We start from the raw sequence: 19439 nt of genomic DNA, 5'->3' as shown, positions 1-19439 counted from the left end.
ACATAATTACACATGTACACACATCATATATGTACACACATACACACACAAAATAATACATTTTTAAATCTTAGTATAAGAACTGCTACACAAGTTTCAATAGCTTCCAGGACATTTTGCTTAATTCTCCTGGCCCAAGTCCAAAAGCAAAGGCGTGGCCCTGTGGAGGTTTGCCTCCGGGGTCTGCCCTTCAGTCACAGTTCCTACCGCTGGTGTGCTGGCAGGAACAGGACACACTGAGCACGGGAAATGCTGGGCAGCTCCAGGCAGTACTGGTGATCATTAGCACGTCCCTCCCCAAGCTTTGCTGTGACAAACCGGTCCCTCCTTTTGTCCCTCATTGAGAGCCTCGGGACTATTTTGTCTAGCGGGTGACTCCCTGGGGGAAGAATGAGGGCTGAGCCCCCCTCAGAGGACGATGGACAGGTCCAATGGTCCCGGGTTCCCTGGCTTGCTGTGTGAAATAAAATATTAAAGACCACCCATACTCTCACTCAGGACTGGGAACATTGTAAATTGGAAATATCCGTTGGGAGAACAGTTTGTAATTTGTATTTCAAGAATCTCAAAAACATTCATGCTTTTGACTTTGTAATTTTACTTTATGAAACGGTTCCAAGTGGATTTTAATGTGGCATCATTTGCAATAGTGAAAAATTGCAAATATTCTGCATGTCAACCTGAAGGATTGCTACATTATCATAGCTCTCCCTGTGGGTATTTAGGCAGTCACTAACTGATAGCTACACAAGCTGTTTAAGAGATTGGAGAGCTAAATATGTCCCAGAACTAATTTGTGTGTGTGTTGTTGTGTATGTGTGCATGTGTACATGACCATGCATGTAGATGCCAGAGGTTGATTCAGTGTCTTCTTTCCTTCTTCACCATATTTCTGAGGCAGGGTCACCCTCACTAAACCTGGAGCTCATGGTCTGACCAGAAAACACCTCTTCCCATCCCAGTGCTGCGCTACAGGCATGTGCCGCCATGCCTTGCTTTTCGTGTGGGTCTTGGGGTTCCAACCTCAGATCTTCATACTTGCACATCAAGAACTTCACTGGAACTATCTCTCTAGCCACAGAGATACTAACTGTTAAAAAAAAAAATACAGACTAGGCCAAATATGGTAGCACATGCCAATAATCCCAGCATGCCGTAGGTAGACATAGGAGGATTGTGGGTTTGAGGTCAGCCTGGGCTACATAGAAAAGTCCAGGCTAGTCTAAGATAAACCGTGAGACCCTGTCTAAATCAACCAAAACTCAAAAATAAAATAATATACAGAATAGGCCTGGCACAGTTGTGCTGCCAGAAACTGCGTGAGGAGGCCCCAGTCCAGCGCCAGCCTGCGCTCCCTGTCAAGACCATCTCAATAAAACAATAACAGCAGCAGTCAGAATACACAGTGCCATGTGCTTTTCTCTTTCGTTTCTTTAAATGTGTATTGCATGGGCGTGCATGTGCCTGTGGAAACTGGAAGAGGGAGTGGAATCCCCAGGAGCTGGACTTACAGACGCTAGTGAGCCAACAATAAATGTGGGTCCTGGGGACCCAGCTCTGGTCTTCTGCAGAACAGCAAACACACCTGACCACTGAGACATCCAGCCCACCCATGTTTCCCTTTAAATATGCTATGCATGTGTAGTCGTTTGTGCTTTCTGATTATAGAAACAAAAATTCAACTGAAGTTAGTTTACCCAAAACAAGAGACTGATCTGTAAGGACACTAGAATTTCTTTTGGGGCTTTCCTTCTCCTTCTCCTTGTGGTACTGGGATCGAACCCAGGGATTTGTGTGTGCTAAGCGCCCTACCATAGAGCTACACCCCTCACTCTAACACTACGGTTTTGCAGTGAAGTGCTAAAGGATAGGGGAGCTCTGGAGCCAGAGCCTGACCTACTGACCAGAGCCAGTCCCATGTCCCAGTTCTCAGGGAAGCTGATCCAAGCATGTGTCCAAAGAGCTGGGACCACAGAGTCAGCACATCCCATGCCACAAGGATGAGATATCAGTTCAACTCGAAGAGGAGAGAAAATTCCAGAGAGCTACCAGCTGTAGCATAAATAAAAGCTGTCTTAATAAACACTGTCTCAAACTGGTGAAATAAAGGTAATTTTAAAAAACTGAATATTGGAGCTAGAGAGATGCCTCAGTGGTTAAAAGCACTGGTACTCTTCCGGAAGACCTGGGTTTGATTCCCAGCACCCACATGGTGACTCAACAACTGTCTGTACCTAGGGAATCGGATGTCCCCTGCTGGCCTCTGTGGACATCAGGCACAAATGTGGTTCACAGACTTAAGTGCAGACCATACACATGAAAGAACGGAGCTGGGGAGGAAGAGTTCCATGCACGTGAATTACTTTGTAAGAAGAAGCTGCATTGGGATCGCCACAGCTCCAGGTGTGTTAGGCTTGAGGGCAGCAGCACTCTCCCCAATGTTGGTTCTTCAAATGACAGGCACTGTAAACATGAAGGCCTAGGCCTGCAAAGGGCGCTTGCTACCATGATGGTGCCCTGAGTTTAATTTCTGGGATCCATACAGTGGAGGTAAGAATTGACTCCTGCAAACTAACCTTTGATCTGGGCATACACATGCACGCACACACACACACACACACACATACACACAGTATTTTTTGAGATACCAAGGTTTGCTGGTGTTTGGTAGGAAAGTGGGCAGTTGAGAGAGACTGTGGGCATAGCAGCACATGTCTGTAGTCTCAGTTCTTGGAAGACTGAAACAAAAGGAGTATTGAGTATCTGAGACCAGGCGAAGATATGTAATAATACCAAGCCAGTCAGACCTACCCAGCAAGGCTGGGCATGTGATGTATGTCTTTATTCCAGTACTTGGGAGGACCTCTGTGACTCTGAGACCAGCATGGTCTGTATAGCAAGTTCCAGGATAGCGCACACACACACACACACACACACACACACACACACACACACACACATCCTCTTACTTACAGGACTAACTTGAATTCCTAGACCTCAGATCTAACATGAGAATCCTTGGTGTATGCATATGCATACATGTATGCATGCGTGTGTCTGTGAGTGCATGCCTTTACCCCCAAGTGCTCTGCACACTTTTCTGCATTCTCCCACTAGTGTGTAGCCCAGAACTGGACAAGGTAGACAATGTGTTGATTTTGTTTGAATTGAGTGTTTTATAGAGGAAAAACTCAGGAGACTGGAGATGTGGGCTGTGCAGAGAAGCTTACCAGAGCCAGGGGGTCTCTGCCCTCGCCCCACACGCGGGCTTCCTGCTTTCCTGCTCTACATAAGTGCTCCAGACATTGGAGACCATCTTCTTTGTTTCCCTGATTCCCTTCAGAGACCCTGCCCCATGGAGTCTGTCTTTCCCTACAGATAGGATCCCCCTAAAGACCTTTCTATATCCCAAAAGGATAAAAGTCCCACCTCTGGGGGAAGACGGGGAGCAAAAACAGGAGATACGGTTTCTCCCCAGTGGTGGGCACTCGGTGAACTTAAGGTGGATTTGCCAACTCACTCTCCTAAATATATCTTAACATTTCTGATTCTACCTACTGCCAAGAGTTCTCTGGGTGGACAGGTGTAGACTTGAACAAGAGTATTAAGGCCAAAGGTAGTTATTGAGCTGCTTTCTGGACAAATTGTGACAAGGACAGTCTGGCTGCCCCCCCCCCATCAGTACACCTTCCTGTCAGAGAGTGGCCTGAGCCAAGGCTCCCCGATTTTCTACCATCAGCATCTTTGCTGATCCAAGAATCCTGATATTCTGTCTCTCCTGCTTCCTGAATTCACCCAGGGATACACGGCTGTTCCCGAAGAAGCCATTCGGCATCCCCAGCTCCTTCTCTAGCACCCTCAGAAACTGGAGAAAAAGTCACGGTGTGCCCTGTAGAGAAAGGTCAGACGTGGTTGCTGTGTGCATCTCACGTCACACTTCATTTGAAGTCCATCCCAGTTCCTCCCTTCCTGAGAACTGCTGCTAGAAATGAAGACAGGAGCTGTGTTCCGCGGGGAAATTAAAACTGAGAGGCTCCTCTACCGGAACCAAGCACAGTCAGTTCACAAAACACAAGCAGCAGTGTTCAGCACCTCGGAGAGCACCCTTCCTCCCTGCCCTGGAGAACACTGAGGAAAGGTGAAGTGTTTCTGCTGGCGACCTTCCACATCCGCCAGGCATCCACCCCCACTTCCGGCTCCTCGGTGCCTCCCCCCTCCTTTTCCTGATAAGGCCTTTGTAATGAACTTCCTCTGACCTTTCTGACCCAAAATTATCTGCATCATCGCCCACATCAGCACCTCCCTGGCCCTCTGTAAAGACCTCTGTCCTACAGTCCGAGCTCTGGCTCCCTGTCCGCCGAGTCCTCACTGTGCCCCACTACAGTCTCTTTAGATCACCACTCTCCTTTCGGTGTGGGACGATGGCTGTGCCCCCCCCCCCCCGCTCTGCAGAAATCCTACAACTTTGCCGCTTCCTCAGCTGCCATCCTTTCCTCCTCCCGCTCCTGTGCAGCTCCTTGCCGTACCCCTTACCCTCTGCCTCGACTTCCCCATGTCCTACTCCCTCCAAATCCCTTGTAATCTGATCTCCGTCCCTACCCTTCAACTAAAGCACTGCCCACAATGCCTAGGATGTCCTGTTTCCAGCTGTCATCGCTGTCTTGGGGAGCAGCTTCTCTTTGGGGCACAACACACTTGTACATCCCACACTGCTCCTGCTCCCGCTCTGCTCTGCCCTGACGCCGGGTGCTCCTACAGCTTCATCCTCAGTTCTTGTCTTTTCCACTCTGGTCCTTCTCTCTAGGAAGATTATCCTCCCTAAGCACCCATCATGACCTGCACACACCTTTTGTCCAGATTCCCAAACCTCAAGTAGTACTGACTAGTAAGTAATTCCGCCTATTTCCCAAGAGACACCCAAACACAACACACTTCCAAATGACCTGGCCTGGTCCTCCCTCCCCTGTATTTTTAGAGTAATTAGTATTTTTTTCTACATATTCCAGACAGTAAACCAATGCCACATGGGCACTTCACATACGCTGTGTCTTCAGGCTCTCCTTCCGTCCATTGTCTTCTGCTTCTGCTTGGTTTAGGTCCCTGCTCTGTTTTCTTGGCACGATTCATCTTTACCTCTAGTCTTATTCTGTCCACACATCTCCCACATGGCTGCTATAAAAGGCCTTTGTCTCAAATGTGTTCGTGTTACTGCTGTGCTTAGGTTGTGTTTCCCCCTGTTATCTTCTAAGAAAAAAAAAAATCAAGACCCACCTCCCACCATGACCTGAGCCCACCAATTTTACTTCTCCCTTCTGGGCTTCTGCCATAGCAAAATGCCAGCCGCTCCTACCGTGTTCTTTGCCAGCCACAGGCAGATGTTCCTAAACTCTTCCCTGGTCACCTCACTGCTCCTTTGCCTCGGTCTTTCTGCCTGAGGCAGGGTCTCATTATGCAGTCCAGCCTGCCTCTGCCTCCCTGGTGCTGGGACTAAAGGTGTGTGCCACCACACCTAGCTCCTACTCGAGTGGCTCTTTTTAGCCTTGATAATTACTGGACACTCTTTGGAGATGGCCCTGCTTTATGTCTATCTCCATGATATCCGGACTCGTGCTGTCAATACGGAAATCATAGCATAGAGGGGGAAAACAGGATGCCCTGTAGTCAGGCCCTTCCCCAACCCTGTGGAGAGAGAATCTTTCTCAGAGGTAGCTCTGCATATAAGCCACATGTCAGCCTGGGTGGTGCCGGAGCTACAGCCATCCCAGAGCGCTGAGCTTGTACAGATAGCACCTCCATAGCCATGCGCTCTGGTGCTCAGGACTTAAAAAATCCTCACACAGAGTCTGTGATGTACATATTAATAGCCATCTCGTTTTATAGTTGAGGAAACCAGATCACACCACACCACTACTAAATGGTGGAGCTGACATCTGAGCCCAGGGGTGGGTAGGGAGAGACAGAGACAGACAGTGGTAGACAGTAAAACACAGAGAGAAGGGAGTGATTGGGTGAACCTTTCACCAGACATCCTCTTAGCACTGAAGGCGAGGTCATACTTCTCTCCCAGTGGAGGAGAGGTAAGTGTGAGTATTCAGGAGCAGTCCCGTTGTCTACTGCGTACTTGTGAGTTTTAGAGGCTCATGGGTCTGCACGAGGAACTACCAAACAAGTGCCTTTTCTGCTCTACTTTTGCCATCCAGAGTCCTTCCACAGCAGACGGTAGAGGGTTGTCCAGGAAAGTATTCTCTCCTGCCATCCCCAGCCCTTCCCTCCCAGGACCTATGGTTCTTACGGTGGCTCCTTCATGCCCCTCTGCTCATCCGGTCTATCCAACTCACCACTGGTCTCTTGGGTCCCACGTTAGCTTTTGATACTATCCCAGAAGATACGAATGCGGAGGTTTGCATGCAGGCTGATGGAGGGGCCCCCCAGAGGCTGTCTGCTCCAGGTCTCAGTCTTTCCTTGGCTTCTTCCTCTCCAGCAAGGCCACTGATTCCATCAGTTCCTCCAAGATTCCCTTTGTTCATTCATTGTGGGCCAGAGGAAGAAGAGGGCATGGATCTGTTGGAGCTGGGGTTGCAGGCAGTTGTGAGCCGCCTGCTGTGGGCGCTGGCAGCTCAGCTCAAGCTCTCCGAAACAGCATGGGCTCCTAAGCACTGAGCCCTTTCCCGGTGCAAGTTTTCTTTTCCCTCCCTCTATTTCTTTTTTCTTTTCTTTTCTTTTCTTTTCTTTTCTTTTCTTTTCATGTTTTTGAGTCAGCCCTGGCTGTCCTGGAACTCTGTAAACCAGGCTGCCTGGCCTCTAACTCAGAGACCCATCTACTTCTGCCTTCCAAGAGGTGGACTAAATGTGTGCGCCACCATGAACCAGTCAGTTTTCTTTACCTTTATTTTATTGTTTTATGAAGAACACATTTTTGTTTTATTGTGAAAGAATTCAAATACACAGTAAAATAGGAACATTGATAAGCTATCGTACCCAGTTCTTGAATTCTGTGAACATTTATTAGCTGATGATCTGCCTGTCTCTCCTGCTGCAGTAGCCCACAGCATTTCTGGATGCCTCTCAAAGAACGCTGTTGACTCTTGTGCTCTTTTCTTTGAAACAACACTGTTTACTTATTCATTTATTTTCAGCCAAGAGTGTATTATGTCAGTGATTCTGTGATGTGTATTTAGTTTTCCTCATTTAAAAAAAAATGGTTGAGGGTGAGGAGACGATTCATGGGCAAATGTTTGTTGTGCAGGCCTGTGTGCCTGAGTTCAGATTCCCAGCAGCCCTGTAAAAGCTGGACATGACAGTGAGTGCCCGTAACTGCGGTGCCAGGGAGCAAAGGGGTGGAGTCAGGCAGATCTTACCAGAGAGATCTAATTGCGGAGCTGTAGGTTCAGTGAGAAAGCAATAGAAACAGCATCTCAGCATGGGCCCCTCTGCCCTCTCCACATGCAAGCATAAGTGGGCGTGCCCTCACACACACATGCATGGATAGGTGTCCAGGACCTCACGGTCATTGTTTCCTGTCATTTCCCCAAAGTGTTTTACAAGTCTAGAATGGTTTACATCAATGACTCTTTAACGTTTCATTTTTATTATACTGACTTGTGAGGGGTGGAGAGGGGCTACAGTGTACAAAATGAGGTCAGAGAACAGCCTACAGGAGTTGTTTCTCTCCTTCCACCACTCGATCCCAGGGATTGTCAGGCTTGGTAACTGAGCTGTCTCCCAGGAATGTATTTAGTCGTCTTTTTTTGTAATTAACAAACCCCCTTTGCTAACCAGAATTTTGCAGAAAGGCTAATATAGAAATTGAAATAGCAACGGATTTCTTTGATTGAAGGCTCCCAGGACCCTGTAACTACCATTCCTACACGTACACCCCACTTACATCCCAGCCCCACCCAAAGCACACGGTTCATGAAGTACAGTTGGTCAAAAACTGCGGAGCATGCTAACTCTGAGGACGGCTCCTTGACTTTCCCCTGGCTGTGTTGATGCTGTACTGGCTATCAGCCGATAGCCGAAGCTATTAATCTTCTCGTAGCCTTTGGAGGATTTGTTTGAATGGTTGTAGAGACATGGATTGCTGTTAGAGATGTATTTCAAGGTCTGTCTCTGCTGAGTGTTTATTAATAATCTTGTTAATCCCCACTCTAGTTCCCGGATCTAGCTAACGCCTGTTGGAAGTCCTTGGGGGGCATTTTAAATCCTCTCTGATTCTTGGAGCCAGACGCTTCCTTCTGCCCCAGCCCTCTCTGCTACTTTTGTTCATGAATATTTTACATTTAATCTCTATACAATGGTCATGGTGCACTGCCTGCATTTCTCAGAGAAGGCACTCAGGAAGTCCACAGTGTCTGATGGCACTGTGCCAGAGACCTTTGTAGTTGCCGCTTCAATAGCCTTCCACCGTGGACAGTGACGGGGGAGTTACTGAATGGGCAAGTTTGGCATGGAGCCACTCAGCCCAGGGCTTTGATCCTATGGTTTCACTCAGGATCAAATACCACCAGGACCTGCCAGTAGGTCTTGAGAGCTGACCAGTGTTGCTCAATAGCTCCCAGCCCTCAGCCCAGTGCTGTCCTTCCTGAGTTTTCTGCTTCACATGTTACCACTGACACCTCCAACCTCAGAGAAGAAACCGGTGCACCTGTCTGCGCTGGGACACTGTCTTAGCTCCAGTTGCCCAGGGGTTTGTGTTATCTAAAACCAACCTCAGAGAAAAGACAATGAGACCAAACACTCATGTGGAAGGTAGAGTAGAGAGGGTCAAGAAGCAGGCTCGTCATCAAAAAGCCCCAATTTAGGAGTCATCAGTGTAAAATGTCTGCAGGAAGCATCAGCTTTCTTTAAGGGGAAAGTAGAATTGGAAGAGTCTGAGGAGACACAGAGATGTAGACAGACACAGACGTGGTCGGAGGCAGAAGATGGACGGCGGGGGCACAGCATCCTTTGGAAGCCAGTCCCAACGGGTGTGCTTTGTGTCCTGCCTGACAAACACTGCAGAGGAATGTGACCGAGGCACCCAGGAACGCCAGATCCTTTCTGCGCAGTGCTGCTAGCATGGCTACAGGATTTTCCATTTGAAAATCTCTCCCTCTGAATGTCTCGGCAGCTCACCCTTGGCTTAAGAGTAATGACAGAATCCAGCCATCGGTTTCCTTCTCCCCCATGGGTAGCAACTGAGAGACCATTTGGGCCTCGGCTTAGTTAAGGCCACTGACCCAGTGTGCGGTTTGAAAGGAGCCTCCCAAGGAGCTTTGCAGAGCCTGGGAGGATGAAGGTTGGGAAGGACTGCCACTGGGGAAGTGATCTGAGATGCAGACACTGCCCACTGCCACACAGCGCCCTTCTCACCTCACCCAGGGCTGGGGGCAGAGACTGAGGCAGAGCGACAGGCCCACGTTCTTCCCTCAGGACCCTGAGAGCCACTGTGGCGGCCCAGTCCACCCAGGAACAGACAGGGTCAGAATTTCCCTCCCAAGCATCCTAGCTGCTTCCTTCTCACTATGGCAACAAGCAGGACGATAAGGCAGCTCATGCCCACTGCCTCGTTTCTATTTTGTCTTCATGTGTATGGTGTGTGAGCACCCTCGCTCATTGTGAGTGAGCATGTGTGAGGTGCTCAGGACAGTGTAGTCCAGGGAGCCGGCTGCTTCTGTTCAGCGCTGCATAGACCACGCTAGCTAGGCTGGGAGCTTCTGGAGATTCCTGTTTCTGCCTCCACCTCACGTTGGAGTCACATGGGGGACACAGACACTCAGTGTTCCTGGCCTAATCTGAGCTCTGGGGACTTGAACTCTGAGGTCCTCACGCTTGCATGGCAAGTGCTTTAGTCACTGAGCCACCACTCTAGACCTTACTTCACATGAAATGGGTCTGCAGGAGCTCCACAGATCCCTGGACCTGATGCTGGGGGCCAGCCCTGGAGTATTCTCTCTGCCTGTCTGCCTGCTTTCGGTGTCTTCAAGGACGGGACACGCAGCATGGTCCTCTGCAGACTGCACACCTTAGGTTGACCTCTCTGAAGTCCCCAGTTGAAGACGGCAGGACCCGTGTTGCACTGGTCATCATGGTACTTAGCTCACAAACAGTCAAAGTGCAGACAGTGAGTGTCGGAGGACAGCCAGGAGGCTCTTCACCACTGCCCACAATGCCCAGAGACCATGAGGACACAGAAAGCATTCTAAAGACTCCTGTGTCCTTGGGTTCTTTTGCGTCCTTTGGGTCAGGAAAGACCAGACCAAAACGTGTCCTCTGGACTCACAAACTCACACAGCTGTGCTTACCTGCAAAAGACCTAGAAGACCAAGTCAGTTAAAATTCTAGCGCAAGGGGAGAGCTATGGCAGTTCATAGCCTCTGGGGCTGAGAGAAAGTCATTTTCATTAAGAGTGTGCCCACTGGTGGGCCATGCTCTGGTGGACAGTGCCACAACTACAAGTATAAGGTTAACACACATTGCCGGGCAGTGGTGACGCACGCCTGTAATCCCAGCACTCAGGAGGCAGAGGCAGGTGGATTTCTGAGTCTACAGAGTGAGTTCCAGGACAGCCAGGGCTATACAGGGAAACCCTGTCTCAAAAAACAAAACAAAAACAAACAAACAAAAAAAAGGTTAAGACAATTGAATTCTTGGATTATAGAAAGAAAAAGAAAAGCAAAGGAAGTGGGGAAGAGAGGGAGGATCTGGGAGGAGTTAGGGGAGGAGTAGGAGGAGTCAGAGGAGGAGCAGGGTTGAATAGGATCAAATTTTCATACAATTATGAAATTCTCAAAGAATAAAAACTTTTCAAATTTCCTTTTATTTTACTTGTATGCGTGTTTTGCCTGTGTGCATGTATATGCACACATGTGTGCCTGGTGCCACAGACGTCAGACGTCCTTGGATCAGAAGGTTCTGAGCCTTCTTATGGATACTGGGAATCTAACCTAGGTCCTCTGCAAGAACAAGTGCTCTTAACCACTGAGCCTACTCCATAAAAACACTGTAAAATAAGAGTTTTTCATTCTAAGCGAAGCTCATCTTTAACTCCCTCTATAATTGTGAATCTGACAATTAAGAAAAATATTGAAAATATCTTTGTTTATGCCAGAAAAAGAATTGCAACTAAACTCATATGCCTGCCTATAATAGAGAAATGATTGTAAACCAGTCCGAATGTGGGTGCAAGTGCTGCTTAGCATGAATAAAGTCTTTAGTCTCCCCATAAAAATGGAGGTGCTCATCGCCGATGTCATGAGGCAGGGTCCCAGATCTCGTACAGAGAGGGCATTTCAGAGAGAGAGCAGGGCCAGCTAAGGACTCTGGGAAGCGCGGGACCTGGCCCAGGGCTGGAGGCTATTGAGAACTAGTGCGGGGAGAGCAAAAGATACCGCCCAGAGTGAATGCCCGTCTACCCGCCTGTCACCTGCATCACGTGGCCTGCTTTCAGGACAGCGCAAGCCCACGAGGTCCCCTGCTGGCTTGTCAGGTCCCTCTTCTCAACCTCCATCCCCATCCGTCAGGAGACACTGCTTAGAGCTCATCTGGGGCCTTCAGAAGTCCCCATTGACGTTTTCCCCTCTTCTTTTTAGTCAGGGGCTGAAGTCTTGAGGCCTTGCTTGGAGTGGCCAGTTGGTCGCCTAGACCCTGCAAAGACAGAGAAAGAAGGGCTCTCATGGAGCACCTGCTCTGACCTTGATCCACTCAGAGGAACTTAAGCTCAGAAGAACTTAGACAGACTCTGCTCTTAATATGTGGAGAAACCTGAGCGCCAAACAGCTCGCCCCGGCCTTTGCAGAGGAAGGCCTGTGGGTTTAGGCAGGGCTTTCTGGAGCAGCCTGGCTTGCACGGGGCTCTTGCTGGTTGGGAGGGAGACTTCATCTCCTTTCTTCTACAGAGCCTAGTAGACTCTTCCTCTCCCTCCCTGAATGCTGACTGGCCTGCTGCTGGGGTAAAAGCTCCCAAAGGGCAGCTGAGAAGGCTTCAGGGTCCAGAGGAACCCCTGGGTCTCACGCTAATACTTCCCTGTCTCTCTGCTTCCCCCCACAGGACCCAGCCGCAGCCTCTATCTCAGACCGAGACTGTGCCGCGCGGGAGGGTGAGTCAGTAGCCATGAATTACAAACCATCCCCGCTCCAAGTGACGCTGGGTGAGTGTGTCTGGGGGTGAGGGAGACGTGGGAAGTGAAGAAGGTGCTACAGCTGAAGTAGCTTGGGCTAGACCATTCCAAGACTAAACCTCCAAGTAAGTCATCAGCACTCCTAGGCACCTTACGTCTTGCAAGACAAAGGTGTCAGTGTTCTCTGCAGGTTCCTGAAACCCTTGAGAGATTCCTGCGGCTGAGATGCCCTGGGGGTTCTAGGGGGGTCTGCAGGTTTAAAGCATAGAACCCCAGGTCAGGACTCGGAAGGGAAAGCCAAAAGGACAGGGCAGCTGCGGCTATGTTGGAGGGACAGATTCAGGACCAGGGTGGCCTGTCTAGGGAGACACCGTCCCTTTCTTAGAACCCCAGAACCCATTTTCTTTCCTTTTTTTAAAAATTTTTATTTATTATATGTAAGTACATTGTAGCTATCTTCAGACCTCAGAAGAGGGAGTCAGAGCTCATTCAGATGGTTGTGAGCCATGTGGTTACTGGGATTTGAACTCATGACCTTCGAAAGAGCAGTAAGTGCTCTTAACCGTTGAGCCATCTCTCCAGCCCCTTTGTTTTCTTTCCAAGTATTGCATTATCTTTGTCTTGGGGTGCATCCCATGTCCACTTACTACTTTGAAATCACCTGACTCCCACAGCAGCCAAAGCTCCAGTGATGCTGTTCTTACCCCGCCCTCTGCTGAACACTACCCCTCTCCCTTGACAGACCAAAATCTCACTGGTCCAAGGCTGCTGAAGACGATAGCAGACTCCCACCAAGGAGCTGATTTCCTGAAGAGGAATTATAACATGTCACACACAAGATAGATGGCAGTCAAATACAGCCATCACTGTCCTTAGCTCTTCTCAGAACGTAGACTCCATCTGCCCGCCAAAAACTGCGGCCTTCCTCATTCCTCAGTTAAGATGGAGCCTCTTATCTCTTAGCGGGCTCCCCGCCATAGCTCGCTATCAGGATTCTTTTCCACAGAGCCTGTGTCTTTAGGGAAATCAAAGAAATAAAACAGGTCTTGCATTTCTCCTTCTATAACAACACACCCAGGCAGCCCCCTGGTTGATTTTCTAAACACAACAGCAGTTCTCTTGATGCACCTGCTTGTCTTCCTAGGATATTCTGTTCAAAGTACAGCCACTTCTGTTCGTTGCTGCTTAATGCGACAGTAAAAGTATTTTAAATGCATAGAAGTTCTGTACTCTCTCCAGAGGTAACCATTCCAAGTTCTTGTAGCGTCATTTTGTACTTCAGTACAAGAGGCATTGCACTGTGAACATTTTGTGAGCCTTGCTCCCCCCCTACCCCACCCCGTGATGTCCCAGAGCCTCATTCTTTTAAATGGTTGCATAGTAGTTCATAGTCTGAGCCTTGTCAGTTTATTGTCTGCATTTTTTCCATGATTCCAAACAAACTTAGCATGCTTTTAAAATAGCATTTTTATTTCCTTCACCGTTGTCTCACCACCAAAGCTCATGAAAATTCACAACTTGTCTCACTTGAGATAAAGAAAATCACCAAGAACTGCAAGACAAATTGCACCCCCTAGAGGCTTGATATGGTAATGGCAGTTGCTGCTGGCTAAAGAGAGGCTGGGAAACTAAAATAGAGGCAAAGAGGTCAGAGGGTAGGAAAGGAGAGCTTCAAAGACGCGATCATTTTCAAGTGACTCACAGGTGCTGTAAGGGCTCCTCCCATCCTTACGCTAAAGAGACACCCACCCCACCCCCCGCCACGGTTCTTCATAGAACAAGCCTTTTTCCTACTTCATGGCCTTACTTGACATTAGTAAGAAAGAGTGCTTGAGCCCCCTTCCCGGCAGCTTCCATAGTAATAACGGTCATGTGCCACGTAGTAGGTCACCGGATGTCCAGCCCCACAAGTGCAGGGGCTCCGAGACTGGAGAGATTGCAGACTGGGCCCCTCAGCCTCCTGCTCGACCCTGACCCTTTTCTGCCCCTCCCATTGAGGAAACCCTTAATAGGTCCTTTTCCATCCTCACTAATCCCAGATGCCCCAGTCCCATGGCCAAGGCCTTTGTGCTCTGTGGGTTTTGGTTGTTTTCTTTTGGTTTTTGAGATGGGAGTCTCTGAATGTGCTCTGAGTTTATAACCACTGGGAGCCTTCCATCCCTGATAAAGTACTTGATGCATAATTGCAATTCTAGTGTTTGTTGAGTGAATGATTAACTGAATGAATGGCTCCTTTCCCGAGTTCACCTCTTTATTACCTCTTCTCCCTCCATTCTAGTCACAGCCACAGCTACATTCTCTCGAGTTGCTTTTGTACATACTTTTTTCCTTAATGTCCTCCTCCCTCCAGAAAGGCCTCCCTGACTGCTTGAGCTGTCTGTCCATCTTTTCCTCTCTAGCCTTTCCTTGATGTCACGCACACGCTGGCTGCCCGACCTAGGGGCTGTGGTTCCACAGGGAAGGGGTCAGCCTCCTCTCTCTGTCTGCCACTATCTACCTCCGTTATGCCAGGCCCGGTGCGTGTCCACCGAGCATCAGGTGCCTGGGGTCCGTGGGATCTCTACCTAGTAGGGAAGTACGTGTCTACAAGAAAGGCCCAGCACAGGCAGCCCCTGGGGCAGGACACAGCTTCTTTCCCTGTTCTCCGCAGAGAAGCAAAGGGAGCTGGCCCGGAAGGGCTCCCTGAAGAACGGCAGCATGGGCAGCCCTGTCAACCAGCAACCCAAGAAGAACAACGTCATGGCCCGGACGAGGTAGGGGTCCTCTCTGCCCCACTGGGACCCCAGCAGTCAACACCTACCATCACTGGTCTCCACCCTCTCCCTCCTCAGGGAAGCCCAGGGGGAGGGGGGCTGACAGTGGGGAGGAGGACCCCATGTCGTGTTTGTATGCTCCTGCTGCCACTCAACTCCCCATTCTTTACCCAGGCTGGTCGTCCCTAATAAAGGCTACTCCTCGCTTGACCAGAGCCCTGATGAGAAGCCACTGGTAGCTCTTGACACAGACAGGTGTGTGCGGGGGCCTGGGGGCAGCTGGGCTGGGCAAGCCGCAGGGCGCTGTACAAGCCACGCCTGTCGCATTGCCACAGGGCTGTGTTCTTCAGCCAGGAGCTCTCCATGGGTCAAGTTTCCCAAGGGGGTGGGCGTTGGCTTTGGGGTGGAGGTGGTTGTTGTTTTAAAGGATTGTGCAGAGAGAGGTCCGGGGACCAGCACAGTTTGCTGCTGTCCTGGGACAGCTGCCCCATGATGGACTGTGACTCTCCGGACAGCCTAATGGACTGCCTGGTGCCAGTCCCCCTTCCCGGGGAAGAACCGATGCCAGGGTAGCATCTGGTTAGCCGGCCGTAGGCTTTTGAAAAATCCAAACAGCCAGGATGATTTGAACCTGGGGGAGGAAAATTAAAACAAAAACCTGAGGACGAGGCGGAAGGAGTGGTAGCGGTTCTATCCAGAAGGAACTTAAGAAGCCACTCCATTTAAAGGTCGAGCTAGGAAACCTGCCTTAGCAAACATATATTTGCATAATAAGCACGGGTTATTTAAATCATACTGTTGGGAGGCAGACAGGTAGAGCAAAGATGCAGAGAATTTTCTATTTAATTTCTCTGAATCATTTCTTCTTTCTCCTCTTTTTCTCCACGGCCAGCGACGATGATTTTGACATGTCCAGATACTCTTCGTCTGGCTATTCCTCTGCAGAGGTGAGGCTCCACCCCTTGCCTCCACAGACCGCGGGAGCCAGACTACCTTATCCTAGGCTGCAACGCGGGGGGTGGGGGGGGGGTGGGGGGGGTGGGGGGGGTGTCCGCGTGAGCCGCGGCCTGGGCTAGAAGAATTTGGGAAGAAATCACTAACCTGAATTACCGTGAGCCCGGGGTTATTAAAGAGGGGCTCTAAAATAGAACAGGTGTGAAATGCAGGCGACACCTTACACGAGTTGACCCGAGACCTGGGATGAGATGGAGCTGTCCCGTGGTCTTGGGGTGGCAGCGGCGGCCCCAGCCCGAGGTGATGCCCTTCCAGCTGACTCCAGCCTTTTCTACAGCAGATCAACCAAGATTTGAACATCCAGCTGCTGAAAGATGGCTACCGGTTAGACGAGATCCCCGACGACGAGGACCTAGATCTCATCCCCCCCAAGTCCGTGAACCCCACCTGCATGTGTTGTCAGGCCACCTCCTCCACCGCCTGCCACATTCAGTAGTGGGCGGGGTCGCCGCGGTGCACGGGGCGGCGCTGACCTGGGCCCAATGGGACGCAGCAGGGGAGACCCCTACCCTGCTGGGCCGCTGGTCCCCAGCCCCGCGCCTCTTACAGCCGCCAACCTCGTAACAGTCATTGCTTCCTCCTATGGTAGGACGTGTACCTCTGTGTGTTCATGGAGCCGGAGAAACCAAAACCGGGTCTGTCGCGAGCCCCGGGGCTGAGGAGGGGTGGGCACTGTTTGTTCTGTTACTTTGGGGGTACCACACCCGAGCACCCTGCCACCTCTCCCATAGCTGCAGTCAGGGGGCGGCCCTGAAAGCCAGGAGACCAAATGTAAGCCGTCGGTGAAGGGATCGCACGGCCTGAAGGTTGGCCCCAGCCAGTGAAGCCATGAATCCCCCCCAAGCCCGGCTTGGAAAGGAAGGAAAGGGGCTCCAAACAATGGGGCAGTTCTCACACCTCAGAGCCCCTCTCCCCAAACCCTGGGCCAGCCCATACACCGATTTGTGTTTTCCCCTCATCTCCAGGCGGGAAGCCTGGCCATGCTGTCCAAGGGACAGGATACTGTCCCTCCATTAGATCACTCCCTCCACTAGCCCTTTGCCTTGCTTCCTTCCTTTCTGAGTGTTGGGAAGGTAAGATGGGCCTTAGAAAGAAGCCAGGTTTGGGGATGGTATGACCTGTTCTCACAGGTCTCTGACCAGTGCATCTGTCTCTCTGCCTCATCCCCACACCGCCACTACCACAGGTCTTCTGTCTGTTGGTTCCAGGCTGGAAGAAAGAGATAAGGCTGGCGTCCTGTGCCATTCCCATTTCACCCTAGCTCAAGGCTGGGAGGCAGGCTTCCAGGAAGGCTCTTCAAGAGCAAGCCTAAGAAAATACAGTGAACCAAGTGGCTGTATGTATATGGTATGGTGTGACTGTGTGTGTGTGCGCGCGCGCGCGCGCGCGCGCACGCGTGCGTGTGCATGCATGCATGCACTGTGTGTATGTGTGTGTGTGCGTGTGCATGCGTACATGCACATGTGTGAGTGCGTGTGTGTGCACGTGCGTGCGTGTGTGCATGCGTGCATGCACGTATGTGTGTGTGTGCGTGTGTGTGTGTGTGTGTTCGCGTGTGCGTGCGTGCGTGCGTGTGTGTGTGTGTGTGTGTGTGTGTGTGTGTGTGTGTGTGTGTGTTGAGCCTGCCTGTCCAGGGCAACCAGGTGAGTGTCTGTGATGGGGAAATGGCTGTGGTCTGCTGTCTGTGTGAGAGCCTGCTTGGGAATGCAGTGTGCACTGAGAACACAGCCCGGCAATCAGAAGTCTGGGTTCTGGCCCCAGTCTTGGCATTCTCCCTGAGCTCCCAAGCAATTCCCAGGCGTCTCCAGGGCTTCAGTTCTCACAACTGGAAAATAAAGAGTAGCTGACATCACTGACAGAGTCTTTTCATACTGGAAGGAATTTCTTCACAGGAATTTCTGCAAAAGACTATGACATCTGTGTGTCTTTGAACTCAGGAGGCACCTGGAGGTGCATGTGCATGGATATGGGAAATACGTGTAGATTTGTCTGGGGAAAAGATGTGTGTGTGTGTGTGTGTGTGTGTGTGTGTGTGTGTGTGTGTGTAGCTGTATGAGGTATCACGTATACTGTTGTTTCTGCTGCTGTTCTGGTCTGAGGGAGGAAAGCTAAGGCTGTAGCGCAGTAAGATGGTAACTCTCCACGGCTGAAGACAGTTCAGCAGAGAGTCTCAGACTGTGAGGCCCACCAGCCTCCGCTCACTGAGCCAGTGTGGCGCTCCAGGCAGCCCACATGTTGGCATTTCTGCCCTCTGGATACTACTCACTTGTCACTCTCTGGGTGCCAGGGGCTAGAGTGGGCGTAGTCAGGAGGACGGTGTGGGGCTGTTGGCTTAGGCAGGGAAACACCTCTCTCTGCACCACACCCAGGGGCTGCCTACTCCCAAGAATTGGAGTGTAGCTTCCCACTCCCCACACCTCCAGCCCAGCTTACCTCCCCCTAGTGCAGAGATTCTAATTAGATAAGAAAATGCCAAAGGAGGCAAGCCAGAGAAAGCATCTGCCGGGGCCACAAGGCCCACAGTGGCCCCATCTGAGCCCCCCCCTCTCCCACCCCAGTTAGCATCCCCCCACTCATCATCTGGGCCCCAGAGCTAGAGCTCCTCCACCCACCCCAGGGCTCTCTGCTTCGCCCTTCTAGAACATGGGTGCCTCCTCTCTTTAGACTGCTGCCTCGCTGCTGACTTCTTGTGGGATTCTAATTCAACGTGTGTGCCCTTGAGAGCCCAGGGCAAGTGCCCTGTGAACACACTCGTTCCCTAGCAGGCCAGGGCACTGGACTGAGGCGGTATGTACACAGCAGGTGGGGGTGGGAAGCTGGCAGCCTGCAGCTTCCAAGTCCAAGGAGAGAGCACAGTTCCCTCCTTCCCTGTCTGGAAGTGAAGGGGAAAGCCAGGGCCTTAGCTTGCCCTGCCCCCCACCCCATGTAGATACTGCCTTAACACTCCCACCCTAGGCTGTGGCTGCTACCCAGCCAGGTTTCTCCAAGCTCACTAATTTATTTCCAAGAAGGTGTGTGGAAGACATGAGCCGTGTATAATATTTTTTTTAACATTTCCATTGCAGTATTGACCATCATCCTTGGTTGTGTATCGTGTAACACAAAATAATGATATTAAAAGCATCAAACAAGCCAGACTCAGCTCCTTACCTGGGGTGTGGGCCACGGCAAGGGAATGAAACTGACCTGGATGCACACATCCCTCTACCTGAGCTTGTGGCTGCTGTGTGGCCCTAGGTGAGTCACAACTCTCGGACTGTGACTCGGAGCCTTTGCCTCTCTTCAACAGTGACATGTCTGTCCCAAGTTCTCTATGGCCTCTGAACTCTTGGGAGTTGGGCATTTTGAGGGGTCCAAGGCAGAAAGGGACTGGCATGGGGAGGAACTTAGGTGGCCTGTACAGGGATGTGCCAAGGCAGGTGATATCATAATGGGTATTGCCTGTGCTAAAAGGGAAGTTGGGTGGGGTAGGGAACAAGAAAGCTGAGAGGTCCCCCAAAAGAAGGGGTCACAGCATCTAGGGGCACCTTCCAGGCTGGAGGTGTGGGCTACTAGGGGGAAGGGTAGCCACT

At 50.7% G+C, this 19439-nt stretch overlaps 1 protein-coding gene across 6 annotated transcripts in view; it reads left to right on the top strand.

Annotated features, from left to right (window-relative positions):
* Fam219a (family with sequence similarity 219 member A) overlaps window positions 1-18998 on the top strand; it is a 52936-nt gene extending 33938 nt beyond the window's left edge. For 2 of the 6 annotated variants that reach the window (XM_052176281.1, XM_052176279.1), the window contains exons 2-6: window positions 12031-12130; window positions 14751-14853; window positions 15028-15108; window positions 15746-15800; window positions 16145-18998. In XM_052176281.1, the coding sequence (XP_052032241.1) occupies window positions 12031-12130; window positions 14751-14853; window positions 15028-15108; window positions 15746-15800; window positions 16145-16303 (498 nt within the window). In that variant the 3' untranslated portion in view covers window positions 16304-18998. The remainder of the gene's footprint in view (window positions 1-12030; window positions 12131-14750; window positions 14854-15027; window positions 15109-15745; window positions 15801-16144) is intronic. The other 4 variants (XM_052176285.1, XM_052176282.1, XM_052176280.1 and 1 more) reach the window with 3 other exon arrangements.
* Window positions 18999-19439: the final 441 nt, after the last annotated feature.

This window comes from Apodemus sylvaticus, chromosome 3, assembly GCF_947179515.1.
Source record: "Apodemus sylvaticus chromosome 3, mApoSyl1.1, whole genome shotgun sequence".
NCBI classification, from domain to species: Eukaryota; Metazoa; Chordata; class Mammalia; order Rodentia; family Muridae; genus Apodemus; species Apodemus sylvaticus.
This window is presented reverse-complemented; position numbering and strand designations above follow the sequence as displayed.